We start from the raw sequence: 18,004 nt of genomic DNA on the forward strand, positions 1-18,004 counted from the left end.
TGCCTCCACAAGGCAAACCTTATTCTCTGCAAGAGCGCGCCCCGTTGGGTATGCGTGAGAAACAAGCCGTGCATTTACCCTCTGCAGTGATGTCCAAGCAGCCTCTGTTACCGCTCTGCAGGTCCTGCGTCATCTGGGATCTGCAAGGAGCAAAAAAACAGCCGTGTTGGTGAAATGTTCGGCCTGCATCATCTGCTGACCTATGGCATATGGTTTTAATTTTTAACTCGCTTAGAACACACTTTTTGGATTCAGGGGAACAGAAGAACCTGGAAATACAGGCCACAGTTACTACGGAAGGACGAGGCAGAGCCGCCTCCTTTAGTGCATGGCCTACACTATAAGCCACACACACAGAGAGACTGAGAGAGAAAGCAACGCCAGTCCTCGAGCACCGCAAGCCAGTCGGGTTTTCAGGAATTTCCACAACGAATATGCATGGGATAAATATTCAGACGCTGAGTCTCCACCTTATGCATATTCGTTGTGGATATCCTGAAAACCCGACTGGCTGGTGGGTTCCCCGGGGCAGGTTTGGGAAGCCCTGCTCCAGAAGGAAAAAAGGGAAATAGGGAGATATCATACAAACACATCCAACAGGCGACAATAAAGGACCAGGACAGGGGTGGCCAACCTTTCACACACTAACAGGCCCATGCAATATCGGCGTGCGATAAACGGGCCCTCACGATTGAGCGTCCGCAGGGGAAATTGTGCGCCCCCAGCGCCTCCTCGGCATCAGGCGCCCAGGAGAGGTGGCTGTCGGTGCGGGTTGGGAAAATGGACGCTCGTTAACTGAGCGTCTGTGGTCCTAATCTGACCTCCCACGAGTGTTGTTTTTGCCGGTTCTCCATTTTTCAGTTCTTCCGACTTAATGTTGCCACGATATTAAGTCGAAGGAACTACAGAAAAGCAGTATTTTCTGCTTTTCTGTTTACTTTAGGGGCTCCTCATGAAGAAACAGGCCTTCATTTTTGAGAGTAACAATGTGCGCTCCGGGCGAAATTTTTTTTTTGCATAAGCGGGAAATAGCTAAAAGCCTCGTCAACATGAATTTACATGCGATGAGCGCTGTTAGCTACGCGCTGCTCCACTTATTGTATCGGCCTGTAAGAGCCCAAGGAATCACAATTACACAGCATGAAAGAGTCTTACATTTTCAAGAACTGGGCGGGCGTTGCCCCACTCAGTCCTCCTGCAGGTCTCTCTCAAGCCCCTCTTTCCCCAGCCTCTCTATAACATCCCTAACAGCCCCCACACAACGTTTCTCATACCACTCCTTGTGCTAGTTTTTCCCCTCCCCTTTTGCCCCTGCCTCACCCCCTCTCCCCCCTCCCATACCCTGTATCTCCTTGTCCCCACCCCTCCTCCTCTTTTCCTTTCTCTCCCTCTCTCCCCTTCACTACTGATCTGGCCCTCTCATATCACTCTCTGCCATCGCCCTTTTCGGCTCCCACCTCCCCCAGATCACCCCTCTGTGTTTGCCTCTCTCAAACTCTTCCCCACTTCCAATCAGCACCACCCCTCTGTCCCTCATTCTCTCCCCCTTCATCACCACTTTTGGCTCTAGTGTCCTCCCTCCTCCTCTTCTCCTCTAGCTCTGTTCCAGTCCCTCTCTGGCTCTCTGTCACCCATCCCCCCCCCTTCACCACCTCTGCCTCTCTCTCTTATGCACCCTAATCATGGCCTTTGCCCTCACCACCACCCTGACACCATTTCTGGCTCTTCCCCCCCTCCCCCCCCCCCCATCACTACGTCTGCCTTTTCTTTCACACAAACCTCTCCCTCTGACTTTCTTGCTCCCCTCAACTCCTTTCTCCCAGTCCCTTTGAACTGGTTCTACCCCCCCATACCTGGCTACATGACGTCTCCTGACTCTCCTCACACCATTTCACACACAATCTCCCTCCCACACGCCTCTCATGCAAGTCTCTCCCTCCCTCCATTTCCCCAATCCTAGCCCCAGTCCTCTCTCATACTGACTGAAAAACTCGTGGCACTGTGGACACTGGGAAGGAATAAGGTGCCAGATAGTCCAGTTCCCATTACTGACTGCAAGGAGTAGGGGAGTGAGCTGACATTTACCCCTCCTCCTCCCCTCCACAGCATTTAGCTCCTCCTTGTGCAGCCCCCCCCCCCCCCCCCAGCATTCAACCCCTCCTTACTTCCTCCCATCATTCATCCCCCCTCAGTTCAAACTGTATTCGTGCCTTTCAGGTCACTGTTCCCAGAAGCATTCATCCTGTCCTACCCCCTTCTTTCCCCAAGCATTCACACCTTGCACCTCTCCAACATTCAGCACTTCTCACACACTGCTGCCCCCACCCAAGTATTCGCTCCCTTTCAGCATTCACCCCTTTCCATTACCATATACTACTCTGACCTGACTGGAGCACTGTGGGGGCTAGGCCTGAGGTGTCGTTCACCACAGCTTCTCCTCTCTGGACAGCAGAACAGAGGAGCACCCCCCCTGCTCCAGGCAGCAGGTGGGGTGGGGGGTGGACAGGATGGGGAGGGCTGGATCAGGGAAGCTGAGTGGCTCCTTCTTTGCTGTCCTATCTCCCTCCCCCCAGCTGTCCTCCAGTACCGCTAACTTGTAGGCAGGAGGGAAGAGGCAGTGCAGGGATGAGCAGAGAAAAGCCTCTGCTCCCTGCTCCAGCCCCGCTCTCTCCTGTTTCTGATGCAGTCAGCAGCACTGTGAGGACAGGAGGGGAGGGGCCGGAGCAGGGAGCAGATCGACTCCTCTCTGCTTTATTCTGCTCCGTGCGCTCCCTGCTCCGGCCCCCGACCCTTCTGTCCTCCGCAGTGGTGCTCAGTTGTCATGGGGACAGGAGGGCATGAGCTGCATTTGGGCCCATGAAAGAGCTGCATGTGGCTCCTGAGCCCCAGGTTGGGGCCATCCTTGCACTAGAAGCCAGCATTTGTATAAAATGAAAAGCTCAAGCCCAAGGGGGGTATCAGATGAGGCTGAGGAGGGAGAAGCTTAAAAGGAACGTGGGAAAATCATTTTTTTCACTGAGAAGGCAATGGACCGGACATCTGGAACAGACTTCCAGCAGAGGTCACAGGAGCCAAAGCGGTCACTGAATTCAAGCCTGCATGGGCAGAGGGAGGGGGAAGAGCACAGATTCAGTAAGACCTGGGCTGTGACAGGTCGGGTGTACCAGGTGGTCCTTTTCTGCTAACATCGTCTGTGTTTGTTTACTAATGGCAGACTTTGCTTGGCATGCAGCGAGAGCTAAAATACACATAACCTGAAACTGGAAACGCAGCTGTAGCAGACATGCGGGGTTAGCAAGCGCACCTCTGCAGGGTAATTCTCAGCAGCCCCCCCCCCATATGGCTGCCTAGCACCCGCAGATGTAAGCAGGCTGATGCACACAAGTCCGCTCTGAAAATTCATGGGTCGTACCGGTACATGCAGGAAGTTACACCTGCTCTCCAACAGGCAGAACTTTCTATGTGGTGTGCAAACATTTCTGTGCATAGACTCGAAAATTGAAAGAATGCAAGTGAATGTCTTCCCCCCCCCCCCCCCCCCCCAGCTCGGGCCCTCCCTCCTCCCCCCGAAACCCCTAACATGGATGCAGGGAAGAGTACATGTGAAATCGTGGGTTTTTGGCATGAACGTTTCCCTGCACAACCTCCCAGACGGTATAGAAAAGCCACTTTACACACATAAATAGGGGTTTGCACGCATAAATCCTTTGAAAACTACCCCTGTGACCCCTGTTACTCCTTAAAATGTTTCTCAGTCTCTCTTCTGTCTCCTCTTCTTCCCTCCCCAAGTCAACGTGGCCATTCTGCTTAAGGACAGTCAACTGCAAGGCAGCGACCAACTCATCAGGTTTGTAACATCGCTTCCCTGTCTGCTTGCCAACGTGCACACCAGCATTTCCTCAAACACCGTCCACGGTGGAATTGTGCATAAAGCCTACATTCAAATATCTGCAGACCCCTTTGGGAAAGAAGGACGTCCGTCAATGAGAGCACTCATTATTAACAATAGAGTCCCAGAGCACTTTGCAATTTACTCCTTGAAACTCTCACAGCTACTTCAGGGGCTGGAGAGTCTGGCAGCGCACCGCTGCTGCCGGGGCACTGTGACAGTTTCCCCAGGGGATATTTGCAAAAGGAGCATTGTTATTATTATCATCACACAATGACAGTTTAAAAGAATGAAGGAGCCCTGGGGTAGCCTGGAAAGATTCTAAAAGTCAAATCTAAATGTGTGTTTCTCCCTGAACCAATACAATACACCCCTCTGTTCTCCTCCTCCTCCTAAGCCAACACAAGTAGGTGTCAGTACCTCCGAGGAGGATGCCTGAGTGGCGTGATTGCAGGAGGAAACCATCAGGCCCGGGGAGTGTCCTGCCAGTGAAGGAACTGAGGGGAATTGTGGGCTTCCCCACCGGCACAGAGGGTACATTCAGATCATTCACTTTGCTCTCGAGTAAAGAAACAAAAATACGCAGGACTGAGACTTCAGGAATGACACCGTTTGTTCTCATTCTGCATTTTGATGTTATTCCAGCACTGCAAATTGTTGGGGACATTGGCATGGTAAGTATATTTTGGATAGCGATGGCAACCTGAGGAGCCTCCACCATCACAACCCACCCTTCCATTTTCAGGAGCCACTGCCTCCGACCCCCTCCATCCCAACCAGAAGAGCTTCTGCTGCTGTCCTCCCTCCCACCTAAACCAAGGCTTCTCTGCCACTGTAATCTTCTCTCCCAACATGAGGACTCACTGCAACCCACTCTCGGGCCTCCATTAAGGAGAATCTCCTACCACAACCCTCCCACCTCCTCCTGGCCACGGAGCTTCTCCCTCGACCCTTCCTCCAGCCTGATCCAAAGCACCTCTGCCACAACCCTCCCTTCCCTTCCTGCTGCCCAATTTGCCACAATGCTTCCCTCCCAACTGCCTGACCCAAGGAGCCTCTGCCACCGTAACCTTCTCAACCAAAGCAGCCTCTCCTGCCTAACCCAAGAAGCTTATGCAGTCACAACCCTCCCTACCTCCCAACTCAAAAGGCCTCGGCCACAACCATCCTTTCTGCTCATCTCGAGGAACCTCTGCCCTTCCCAACGAGCCTCTGCTGCCATTACTTTCCTTTCCTGCTGCCTACTCACCACCCGAGGAGTCACTGCCACAAGCCTCAGGCCCTGAAGAGCCTTTCCTTCTGCAGTTCTCCCTTTTCTCTCACCCATCCTAGCTGCTGCCACTATAACCCTCCCTCCCAAACTACAGCTGGGGAAGGGGGTCAAGGAACCACGACAGCAGCAGCAGAGGCATGGAGTGACGGCAGGCTGGACCAGAATGATGGGCCGATGTTGAATTTAAGTGGTGGCAGCCACATACGCTGCCACCTCGGTTACTGCACCACTGCTTGGGAAGCTGCGCATGCTGATTTGAAAGCCTCCATGGTAGCACTGCCAGGCTAAGACCAAAGTTAGAAACATGGAAGAACCATCAAAGTTCTGAGATTTTCCTGCATAGGTCATTAGCCTGACTGACTAGTGCATACTATTCATGGGGCAAGTATAAAAACTGTGTTAGCAGGTGGGTGTATTTTTGCTTGCATGCAGGGTGGGCAATTTTCAAAAATGACTTTTACCCAAGTAAGTAGCCATTTACACAAATAAACAGCTTTTGAAAATCGCCCTCCCTGTGTACAAGCACATTTTATATTTTCTACCGTTCCCACCAGCTTAAGAAAGAAGGAGCGACACTGATGCAGTCCTGGTTTTGTTTACGCTCCCCATCCCTTCTCTCCAGTCAGCGTGAAACATGTGGCCGGCCTGCGAGTGCCCCCAGCGCGCTTGTAAGATGGCAATCCCCCCCTTCCCCCCACCCAACCGCCGAACAGATCGCTCTTCACGCCCCCCAGGCCGAGCCCACGCACTCAGGCCCTGCCTCAGGAGCCGGACCCACAGCGCAGCAACGTCTGCCGAAGATAAACCTGAGACGTGCGCACAGTAAATCCCGCTCACCGCAGACGCACGTCTCCTTTCCACCCCGGAAGGGTGGAAGGGAGGACTTATGTGAGTGAAGTGCTGTATTCTTGAGTGCAGCTTCCATCTGCAAAGCTTCAGAAACAAAACTCTCTGACAGCAGGCATAGAGACCAGAGGGCGTTACAGCCATGACTGTTAACACTTAGATTTTCTGTCCGACCACGGCTCCACCCTTTTCTCATTAACATTAAAGAAACTGCACGATATATGGCACAAGACTTTCCCCCCTTTCTAAAATCACATTAATATCACAAGTGCCAGGATTTCTTTTCCTTTTATCAGTGCTGTCCTGTTCCTACCGCGCACCGGTTTCAACAAGCACGATGAAAACCGCCACACCGAACCCTCGTCAAAACAATCCAAGGCCTTCTGGATGTCAAACTGCCGTCTCTGACTCGAACCAGAAGAGCTGCAATGTGTCCAGGTGGCCCTGCCTTATTGCCTGTTCTTGCAAATCCAGAACACAAACAACCACCGTCACAAATCAAGCAAGTCAGCACTCCTACACCTTAGCAGATTCCTCCTAGATTTTTCCTGTAATTGCTCTCTGTGTTTATTAGGTCAGCTGCTTCCTTCTGCATTAGAGCCATAGCCTTAAACTTATACCACAGCAGATTGGTGAGATTTCCCAGTTTCTTATTTTACTTTTATTTCCCTTTATCCTCTTCTTGATATTCAGTATTTGTTCTACTCGTTTTGTATTAGATTGCGCTGGTTGAGCGAAGTTCCTCTGTTGGTCGTGGGCTGTAAGGCAGCAGTCCTCCAAGACCGATGCTAGCAAGAGTTGCTCGTAGCTCAATTGCCCTTCCCTCCCTACTGTGGACAGGAAAACTGCACCCCCAACTCTCCGACAGGGAACAGTCTGCAATGCAACCTTTGCATAAAATAAAACTCAGACACCGTTGCACAGGGGTAGGCAACCCCGGTCCTCAAGTGCCGGTCGGATTTTCAGGGTATCCTGCAAATGCATCTCATGAATATTCTCAGAGTGGATATCTCGAAAACCCGACTGGCTTGCCTATCCCTGCTATAGCAGGCATCATAGTACTAACTAATGCACCCCCATAAGCGCCAGAAAGTAACACTGCTTCCCGAGTAGAACACTAATGGGGCAATTTTCAAACCTAAGGGGACTGCTGCAAAGTTGGACTTTTGCACCAATTTTCAAAGAGAAAGTTGGCGCCGCTTTCCCTGTCAATATTGTCCTGTGGGCGAGGTGGGTGAAATGTACCTGCTGAGATCTATGCCCTGCGTTTTCCTTGAAAGACACCACGCTGGGTTTTTGAAAGCTCAGCACTGTGCACATCACTGCTTCCCCTCATGTCTGATTTGACTTACATTTCTTGCGGGTCGCAGCCCGCCACGTCACTGAGCCCCCATATGCACATTTGCTCCCGTGCAGGACGATCAAATTTCAGTCGGGCTGTTTACCCGGTCAAACGGGCTTTTGAAAATATCACCCTTTGCCTTCTCCAGAGCATTGTATGACATGTTTAGAGTCTCCCGAAATCCTGAAATCTACAATCATGCTAAAGGGGGCACGCGAAGCAATCAAAGGTGTCTAGGAAAAAATCACGTAAACCGAGCTCGCGCACAGAGTTTTGAAATCGTCGGTCCCCTTGCATGATGTTTGTTTTTGGAAATTCTTCTTGGCAGGTGAAGTGGATGCATTTATTTATTTTCAAATGAATTAACAATGCAATGGACAACGCTAATAACCAGCGAGTACAATAATTTGCAATATAAAATATATGAAAGCATGGACCCTAAAATAATTGGATATTAACCTAAAATATCCCCCACCCCCAAAAAACACAACCTAAGGCAGCCTCCGAAAAATATTCCAAATGAACAACATTTCCAGCACCCAGACTCTAAAACAGGATTAAAGTAATCTAGCATAGCTCAACCAAAAGGTCGCCGATGGTAAAAAAAAAAAAAAAAAAAAAGCAGACTCAAAGAGGCATGGCTGCCTTGCATTGCTTTCCAAAAGCGCGGAGATCAGTTATCAATTTAAGCTCCTGCGGATGATGGTTCCAACAGGAAGAATGAGCCCTTCTCTTAGTCTCTGCTAATTTAATTTTATCTGGGGCTTGAAGCAGCCGCAGTGGCGAGGAACGTAAAGATCTCCCCTCACCCCCTGGTTAACGCGGCCGAACACGGGTACTCAAAAGACCGTGGCGTTAAGTTGCATAAGATGCGCTAGAGAAAGAAAACCGAAAGCTGAATGGAAAGATTTCTACAAGGGAAGTCAAACCAGCTGCTTATGGGTGTTCGGCCCACTAAAATGTATACTTCTGCCATTTCTCAACAAAGCCCGGGGCTGCAGGTCGTGTGCAAGTATTTTACTTCAAAAGACATCAAAATCTCCAAAATTTAAAAGGTGGAAAAAAAAAAGTAACTTCCACGACTATGCGAAAACCTTCAAAATTTAGAAGGCAGAAGTATTTGATTTTCTTGTACACAAATTTTAAACATTTTTTTTTTCCATAAGGGTCTTATAAGTGTTTTAGTTTCCAAAAACACGGAAATACTTTCAAATGTGTAAATTCAGAATTTTTGAACTTCCAGAACGTAAAGCTGACCTGAACCCCTGGCTCCCCCTATTTCTCCCACCCCCATTATTTGGCAGTGGCGCTCTCCTGCATCCTAACGTCTGACAGATTCGTGGTCGGCCGCCGGCGCACAGTCTCGGCTCGCTGGCCTGGACGGATGGAAGTGTCGCAGAAGGAATGCTGCCGGTCAATTCAGGTGAAACTTGTACTATTACAACACGAACCCATCCCCAGCAGGTCAGTCAGGGAGCGGTACAGATGATGTAATGAAAAGCGCACGATTTCACGGTCCTGGTGCGGCACTCTCGTCCAAAGCTCCCTTGCAGGCGTGACGCGTGGCTATTTTTACTCATTTTCTCGCTCTCAGAAAGGTGCTGAGGTAATCACAGCAAGGTTTAAAAACCTGCAAAGGACTGCACGGATGCGATGGGCAGGCAGCAGAGCTACTGCTCCACCCCAGGCACCCCGAACCTCAGAAATTCTGACATGCGCGGGGGCGAGACTTCCTGGCGGCGGTCGATATATCCCAGGGCTTACAGTATGAGGCCTGCAGCACACTCAGCAAAGCAGGAAGACGTGAGGACCGATAACTAGGCCTTTCGGCAGAATCCGGGCAAATCCCCGCGTCAGGGTGCGAGGTGATTATTACATTCTGGTAACAGATTTAAAAGAGAACAAAAACAAAACTGGTCCTGCAGCTGGGGAGGAAGAGAAGAGGGTACAAAATGCCAGCTTTACCCTAATGTGGTTTACCTGTCCTCCTCCGTTACAATCTCTCTGCAGGTTTCTCCGTCCCAACCACAGTAGGGATCTCTAGCCAAGATGCAGTCATAGCAGGAGATGTATCTGTTGCAACTGGACAGTGGGAGCTGAAGTACCCCGCTCTGAGCTCCAACATATAAACTCTTCTAGAAATCAAAAGAACAAGCAGAAAATCAGCAATTACAAGTAAGCACATCAATTGCCCTTACCTCCTCTACTGCTCTCTTTCTTCATCCCCTACCCATTGCCAACACACAAACCGTGAAGGCTAATCTCCTTTGGTAAAAATGAGAACTGGGCTGGCTCTGTGGATTCTGTCTGATGGGGCCCAGTTGGGACTGGGTGTGTTGGTTGTACAGTGAGGGAAGGCAGCTGACACCGTAGTGGTGGACCCTACCGGCCAACCAGCAGTGCTGAAGGTGCAGTTTAGACGAGGCACCCCCTCCGGTCCTGGAGCTGCCCAGGGTCACCAGTGCCACCCACGCAGCTCATCTAAGGAGAGGTGGGGTTGGCAGAGACCGATGAGGGAGCAAAAGGGCAAGAATGGGATACGATTTTCTTGGACTTCAGCAATGCAAAGCCACGCATACTTTTCCGTATGGCAGACTCATAAGCTGAGCAGCTTCAGGCGATTGTGGCATTGCGTGCAGTCAGAAAACAAATGTAGGCTAGGCTCTGGCAGGATATTCATGAACTTTTATTAATTCACAACAGAAAAACAACTCTGCACATCTTTGCAGCTTATAAACAAAGAAGCAATATAACAATTTACAGGCTCTGGACCTTTCCTAAGGTTCGTCCTGTTTCCCTGTGGCCAGGTTCCCTCCTGTACCTGGCTAGATATACCCCTTCCCAGAGGCCTCCTCCCAGAACAGAATTCCCTGTTTTATGGGGCTTAAGGTGGACTGGGCCAGATCTCTGAATATAAACTGGTGTGATATCTCAATTGAGATGAATGTTGGTATATAAAAATAATAAATAAATAAATAAAATAGACAGGGAGCAATAGTAAGTGGAATTCAATCTGACAAGGGGGGGGGGGGGGGGTCATCCGTGATGTGCCTCTGGAATCCATCCTGAAGTTGGGTCTGTTTAATATTTTCATGAGCAACTTTGTAGAGGGGCTAATAAAAAGGTTTGTCTATTTGCGGATGGCACTAAGAGGTGTGCACCAGAGTAGACACCCTTGAAGGAGCAGACAAAATGATAAGTGATCCAAGACAGCTCAAGGAGTGATCATATAATTGGCAGCTCAGCTGCAAAAAAAGTCATGTGTTTGGGGTACAGAAATCCAGGAGAGTAGTCCATGATGGGGTTGGGGGGAGGGTGAGATACTGTTATCCACAATCAGGACAGAGACCTTAGGGTGATCAAATTGGATGATCTCAAGGTAGTGAAGCAGTGCGACAAGGCAGTGGCTTAGAGCCCGTAGAATGTTAGGGTGCATAGGGGAGAAGCATAACAGGTCACTGGAGATCTCATCGGGAGCACTGTGTCCGGTTCTGGAGGTCGCACTTCTAAAAGGACAGGCTAGAGACGGTCCAGAGCAAGGCCACTAAAATGGTGCAGGTTGCGCACCTAAAACCCTACCTGCCCGATTTTAAATGGCCGGCACGCATAAAAAACGGGGGTTACGCACGTGGTCAGGCCTTGCGCACGCTGCATACATTTTAGAATAGGTCCTGCCGCGCACATAACCCTTGTTACGCGCACAAGAACTGGGCTGAAGAAAAGGGGTGGTCCGGGGGCGGAAGGGGCGGGGCTCGAGGTGCCGGTGCAGGGTCCATTTGCCGCTGAGCCGAGGAAGCACGCGCATGTTATAAAATCGCACGTTCATACGCGCACGTATGTTTTTAAAATCTACCCCATGAGATGAGACTTAAGAACTTAGAGATATGTATACTGGCACTATAGGACCTAAATATACCTTTCAGATGGTCTCCTCACAGTTCAGCTAAAAGTACAAACATACAGAAACCTGAGCCTATCTTTAGGCAGGTAGAGAAATCACTTCTCAGCCAAGCCATTTTCCTAGGTAAAGAGCTATTTTGCATGGCTTTTGAAATGTGTCCTCACCATGTCTGCACAACTTTCAAAACCACGGGCCCCATTTCCACAGATGCTGAATAAGGAAACTTGCTTTTTAAAGCCAGATCCCCATACCCAGTGCATGTTCATTGTGTTCATGTAGTATACATTTCATGAAAAAAACAAAACAGATTTAGAGTGATGCTGTCTGTACATGACCTACTTGGGTCTACCTTCAGGAAAAGGCAGAATATCAAATACTTATTTTTTTCAATAAGTACAGAAATAAATAAATAAAAATATTTGAGCTGAATCTGACTGCTAATGTGTAGGGGTAAGGCAGGCAACAACTCCTTCTGCCTCCCCCATCCTAGAAGGCAAGGTTAAATTCTTGTAGGGCAGCAGTAGGATTTCTGATCCCAGTGATTTCTTGTCATTTTTTCAGCTTGGACAGGGAGGAGGAACAAAAGAAACCATGAGAGCCTCTCTCCTAATAATTCCTGCAGTGTCAATTTCACTGTAAAGAGTTTGCGATCCCCAATTGTGTAATTTCGGGGAGAACTTTCTGGAGTAGAAGGAACACGGCAGAAAGTTCACTTGGTTGCTGTGTTGTCTGGGTAGAGGCATCTACCTCCAGGATGAAGGGGCAATCAAGCTCTGGGTGTCATAGACAAGGTCCTTGAGAGAAGGCCTGCTTGAGAACTTGGACAGCATTGATGGCTTCTGTGGACCACTTCCAGGTATCTGTATCTTTTCTGGTCAAGGCAGTGAGTGGCGCTGCAATGGTGGAATACCTAAGAATTAATTGGCGGTAGTAGTTAGCAAACCCTAGAAAATGCTGTAGTGTCCGTAGGCCGATCAGCTGGGGCCAGTCCAGGACTGCCTTCTGCTTTGCAGGATACATAAGGAAGTTAGTCCTCAAAATGATGTAACCCAGGAAAGGAAGCTGTTCTTGCTCAGAGACATTTCTCAAGCTTTGCGTATAGATGATGGTCTCATAGTTGCTGTAGCACCTACTTAACATGTTCCTGGTGCAGAGTCAGGGATTGAGAATAGATGAGTATGTCATCAAGGTAGACCACAAACTAGGAGTACAAGAGACCTTGAAAAATCTCATTTATCATATTTTGAAATACTCTCTGTTTCCTGTCTTTTAGCCAGTTTGTAATCTATGAAAGGACATCGCCACCTATCCGATGACTTTTTTCTTTTCTTAGAAGCCTCTCATAAGGAACTTTGTCAAACACCTTTTGAAAATCCAAATACACTACATCTACTAATTCACCTTTATCCACATGTTTATTAACCCCTTCAAGAAAATGAAGCAGATTTGTGAGGCAAGACTTGCCTTGGGTAAAACCATGCTGACTTTGTTCCATTAAACATGTCTTTCTATATGTTCTGTGATTTTGATCTTTAGAACACTTTCCACTATTTTTCCTGGCACTGAAGTCAGGCTAACTGGTCTGTAGTTTCCCAGATCGCCCCTGGAGCCCTTTAAAAATATTGGGGTTACATTAGCCACCCTCCAGTCTTCAGGTACTGTTGGATCCTTCTTCCAATTTTTGAATGAAGATCTTTTGGCTAAAATAACCTCTTTCACCTCACCTTTTAAACATGCCGGTAATCGTTTTGCCTTCTTTCCACCTTTCTTAATGTGTGGAATACATCTGGACTGTGCTTCTAGGATGGTATTTTTTTTTTTAACAATGTCCTTGCACACTTTTTAGCTTTGTAGCTGCTCCTTTCAGTTATTTTCTATTTTTCTCATTTTATCAAAGTTTCCCTTTTGAAAGTTTAGCATGAGAGCCGTGGATTTGTTGACTGTCCCCCTTCCAGTCTTTAATTCAAATTTGATCATATTATGATCACTATTGCCAAGCGGCCCCACCACCATCACCTCTCTCACCAAATCCTGTGCTCCACTGAGAATTAGATCTAAGATTGCTCCCTCTCTCATCGGTTCCTGAACCAATTGCTCCATAAAACTGTCATTTATTCCATCCAAGAACTTTATCTCTCTAGCATGTCCTGATGATTACATTTACTCCAACAGAGATTATTTATTTTTACCAAAAATACCATCAGGACAGGAATCAAACCCACAGACAGTGGTTCTGAGATATACACTGTTGTCAGCTCCTATTAGTAGAGCCATCAGGAAACATTGGGAAAGCCTTCAATGAATTCATCCTTTATTTAACCAACCATTAAGGATTGCATACTCAATAGGTAGAACATCAGGGACTATGTAGTCCGCACCAATTGTTAGAATCCCAGTGACAAGTCTGAGCCTGAGAAATCATGCACTAAATGCATGTGCTGCCCCCTCAAAGCCACCTTGAACACCATCACTACAGCCATGGGTAAAGTGTTCACTCTACCGAAGTTTACATGTCACTCCACCTTTGTGGTGTATGCTATTTTCTGCCCATGCCCTCTAACATATGTGGGCATGACAAAACACCAAATTAGGATTCGTTTAACTGAGCACAAGTGCTGCCTCAATATAGGCAGACTTGAGGAACCCTTGGTTGCCCACTTCAAAGAACATAATCATGAATTCAAGGACATTAAGTGGACAATCCTGGAGGTAGTTAAACAACACTGGAGAGGAGGAGACAAAATAACGAGGCTCAGACAATGTTAGCAGAAGTGGATTTACCTGCTGAAATCAGTAACCCCAGGTGGACTCAATAAAGAAATTGAATGGCACCATTTTGTGTGATTTCCTGGTAAAATCATGGCCAACACTTAACATCAGGTGAGATCAGCACAACCAACCTATAAATCAGCCTCAGTTTCAGTTATTCAGTTGCTGACATGCCGAAACTCAACATGGAGGTAGGTCTGGTAAGCGTCGGTGGTTTCTCCCCACTGAGTGTGATGTGCTTTTGTAAAAGTATTGCGATTTAATTGTCAAAAGCTATATAATTTTAAAGTCTCTTGCTTTCAGAAATAACTGAAGGGACCCCTGCGAATTTGCATCGAACGGAGTCTTCACCCACAGTAGCACCATGGTGAAGAGCGCTGGGTGAAATAAGTCAGCTCTAAATACCCCTGAAGCAGCGGACCGCGAAACGTGCGTGTCGGACCTCTGACTCCGGCTAAGCAAACACAGGGAAGTAACCCATTTGTGTTTTAAGAAAATATGAAAAAAGTATAAAAACGTTAAAAAAAAAAGCTCAAAACACTTTTGAATGAGCAATGGACTACTGGACCAATGATTAAACATGATCCACACAGGTGCATAAACACAAGTATTAACTTGCAGCACTGTGGATATTATGAAGGTCCCTAATCTATAATTGTTACGCAAGCATATCATAGCTTAAATATTGACAATATCTAAATATAAATATTGTGATACAACGTTTCTTCTGAAGGTAATTGAAATCTCCCATTATTACCGCACTACCAATTTGATTAGCTTCCCTAATTTCTCAGCATTTCAGTGTCTGTCTCACCATCTTGACCAGGTGGACGGTAGTATACTCCTATCACTATACTCTTCCCCAACACACATGGGATTTCTACCCATAAAGATTCGATTATGCATTTAGTCTCATGCAGGATGTTTATCCTGTTGGACTCTATGCCATCCCGGACATAAAACGCAAGAGTCTCTGTGGCAATGGTATAGGCATCGATCCAAGGCTGGACTAGGGTCAAAGGCAGATAGCACGCAAGGATAGTCTGTGTCCAGGCAAGGGTCAGAGGTAGGCAGCAAATGAGAATGGTCTGTGTCCCGGCAAGAGTCAGAGGCAGAAGTCAATCTGAGGGGAGATAAGGAGACAAGGTATGGCTGGGCTGGAGAGATGAGGCAAGGCCCAGAAGCAGCAACCAACACTACACCAACTGTGTAGGAGACCTGTTGCTGTGGCCAAGAAGAAGCATCCAAGGAGCCCCTTTATAGGGCAGCTGAGCTGACATCATCTAAGAGCACCGTGGCCTTTTTCCACTGCAGGCCCTTTAAATGTTGCCGGGCTGGGCAAGCGTGCACCTAAGGAAAGCTGAAGGATGGCGGTTTTGAGTGGCATCCTGCCGCACTCTCCAGCTCCTTCACCTCCTTCCCTCCTCTGTGGCCAAGCCCTAGCTGGCAGAAGAGTGACACCAACAGCTTCTAACCTACTCCTCCAAACTGCCTCTCCCTTTCTTGGTTCGGTCAGTTATTTGCACCTCTTGGGTGTGCACTAGATACAGAGCACCAATCAGTTCAAACAATTGTTCTGTAAACTGCGCAGGGGAGAGAGGTTTCTGTGGCAGGAGGAATGGGCCAGGACCACCAGGCTGCCAATGCCTCTCTCCTGCAGCAGGAGGTAGGACCTGCTGTAATAATTGTTTTGTGGGCTTTTCACAGGTACACTTGATTCTGTTTGAGTCTGGGTGAGCACTGCTGGTTTGGTCTGGTAGATTAGCTCTATAGGTTCTGAGCCTGTTTTTTTGCATTGGTTCACAATGGGGCCAATGCACTATCAAGCATGAAAAAACGTGCGTCCCAACTGGGCGCATATTATTTTTTTCAATGCATGCACATCCCCCTCTCCTGGGCACCTGATGCAACAGGCAAATGAGGTGCAATGCTAAAAAGGTTGCGCTGGGGAAAAACTGTGCATCCCTAGCGCATCCCTAGCATCGGACGCTGAGGAGCTGTGGCTGGTGTTAAGTTTTACATGTTAAAAGATGCGCCTCGGGTGCACAGTGATTTTTTGCATTGGAGGTAATAGCTAATAGCCTCATGTAGGTGGCATTTACATGTGATGAGCGCTATTAGCTACCTGCTGGTTTAGACATGCGTTTTGGATGCGCTAATTCCATGATTGCATCGAGCGTCATTCTAGCGCGTTCAAAACATCCAAGCTGTGTCGGCCCCAATGAGCCTACTACTGAAGGGAGTTTCTGTTTCTGTTACTGAGGTGACATCAGAATTAGAATATATTTTTTTCTGCATGGTGAGCTGTAAGAAAACATGTCCTATTTTGGTTTGCTTCGCACCCGTTTTGTCGATGCAGAGTTTGTGCTTGAGAACTGCAGGTGCAGGGTTTCTATTGGGGCTCTGTCCCATCCTGTACAGGGCTCCAGACTTCACTTTCATATAGAACTGGTTGAAAGGTGAAACTCTTACTGGGCAGCTGAAACTGGGCAGGAGAGTCTTTATTGTAGGTAGGACTCTCAGAATTTCTTCTTGAGTGCTCTTACAGCCAATTTAAACCTCTCAGGTGCAACTAAGTGTCAGGCCCAGGAATGCATGGTCTAGTTTGTGCTTTTCTTCTTGGTTATTTAGGAAAAATGTAAATTTGTATTGGGTTTTTTTTTTTTGCTTTTTCTGGAAAATCCTAATCTTTGTCTTTTCCAGATGGGGAAAGATCAAAAACAATACATACTTTGTACTGTTTAAATTAGAGAAATCTGGTATGTAAAAGAAACAATTATAGACCATGTGGTATTTTTCTCTCTTAGCACTGTTAATTAAAAGATTCAGATGTTTTGCTTTCTCTTAGACAATGGCTTGGTTCTTTTTTCTTTTCCTGCACTGTTGCCATCAGTGAAAGAAAAAAAAAAAAAAAAAAGTGAACATAAATGTAAGAAGTGCCTTGCTGGGTCAGACTAAGGTTCAGCGTCCTGTCTGACAGTGGCCAGTCCGGGTTGCAAGTAGCCAGCAGATCCCAAAAGGTAGATCTGTTTCTTGTTAAGTTTGACATCTTATGCTTTTTTTTTTTACAGGATCCTTCTCGGAGGGAGGAGGTGACTGTTAATTGTTCAGTTTAATTATCCAAATTTGGCAGTGGAAGGTGGGACAGGTCCACCTATCCCCAGATCTTTTAAATACCTGGCTGCAACCATTCTATCTATTACTATTGCTTCAGCTGTTACTGCTCAGCTTATTTTTGACTTCTTAGGGGATCTGGTAAATGGGCCAGAAATGTTCCTACCTAGGTCAATGCAGTGTTTTTCTGGTCTCTCCACTGTAAGCCTGCATCCCGCTCCATGGAATCCCACAGTTATCTGTAACATAGGAGCCCAGGCCCCTGTTACAGATGACTGCGGAGGGCTGCAAGAGGGCACTGCGTGTGTCCATGACACGCAGCCCTGTGCAGCTGGCTCCTCTCTCTGGCCTCTCCATTCCGCTCCCTCCATCCTGAGAATTGGCCCCTTGCTTCAGGGACAGGATGTGGGTGGCTGCTGTTTATCCAAGATAGCAGGCCTCCCCCCAGTACCAAAGGGCAGAGTGACTGCGGCTGCTTGCTAAAGGCGGCTGCCAGCGCAAACACTCCCACTCCTGGCCATACCCAAACCATGAGCCTGCATTATGGCCCCCATGTTAAGAAACCACCCCTACCCTGTCTCCTAAATGAGCTCTGGAGCACAACCCCCATTACTAGAGGAGGCTTAAGGCAAATACCACAAGTCTGGAAGGTTTTTTATCAAGGAAAAACAGGCAGTTTGGTCTTTGTTTTTCACCGGTGAGGAATTCCAGTGGTGGAAAGGGTAATTACACTCTGCAAAGCTATCGACCAAGATAAAAGCCTGCATTCTGAACTTTGTCCAGTCAGGAGGCAGAGCTAACCGCCTGGCCTCTTAGGACTGTTTACTGTGTACACAAGTTGGATAGAGGAGACTGTCCAGTCCAATGTTT

The 18,004-nt window shown here is 47.9% G+C and overlaps 1 protein-coding gene across 1 annotated transcript in view; it reads right to left on the minus strand.

Moving 5' to 3' along the window:
* SEMA4G (semaphorin 4G) overlaps positions 1–18,004 on the minus strand; it is a 352,161-nt gene that overhangs the window by 20,927 nt on the left and 313,230 nt on the right. The window contains exons 13-14 of the mRNA XM_029610258.1: positions 9,331–9,485; positions 79–140 (exon numbers count right to left, since the gene is read on the minus strand). Coding sequence (XP_029466118.1) covers positions 79–140; positions 9,331–9,485 — 217 coding nt within the window. The remainder of the gene's footprint in view (positions 1–78; positions 141–9,330; positions 9,486–18,004) is intronic.

Source organism: Rhinatrema bivittatum, chromosome 7, assembly GCF_901001135.1.
Source record: "Rhinatrema bivittatum chromosome 7, aRhiBiv1.1, whole genome shotgun sequence".
In the NCBI taxonomy this organism is placed as follows: Eukaryota; Metazoa; Chordata; class Amphibia; order Gymnophiona; family Rhinatrematidae; genus Rhinatrema; species Rhinatrema bivittatum.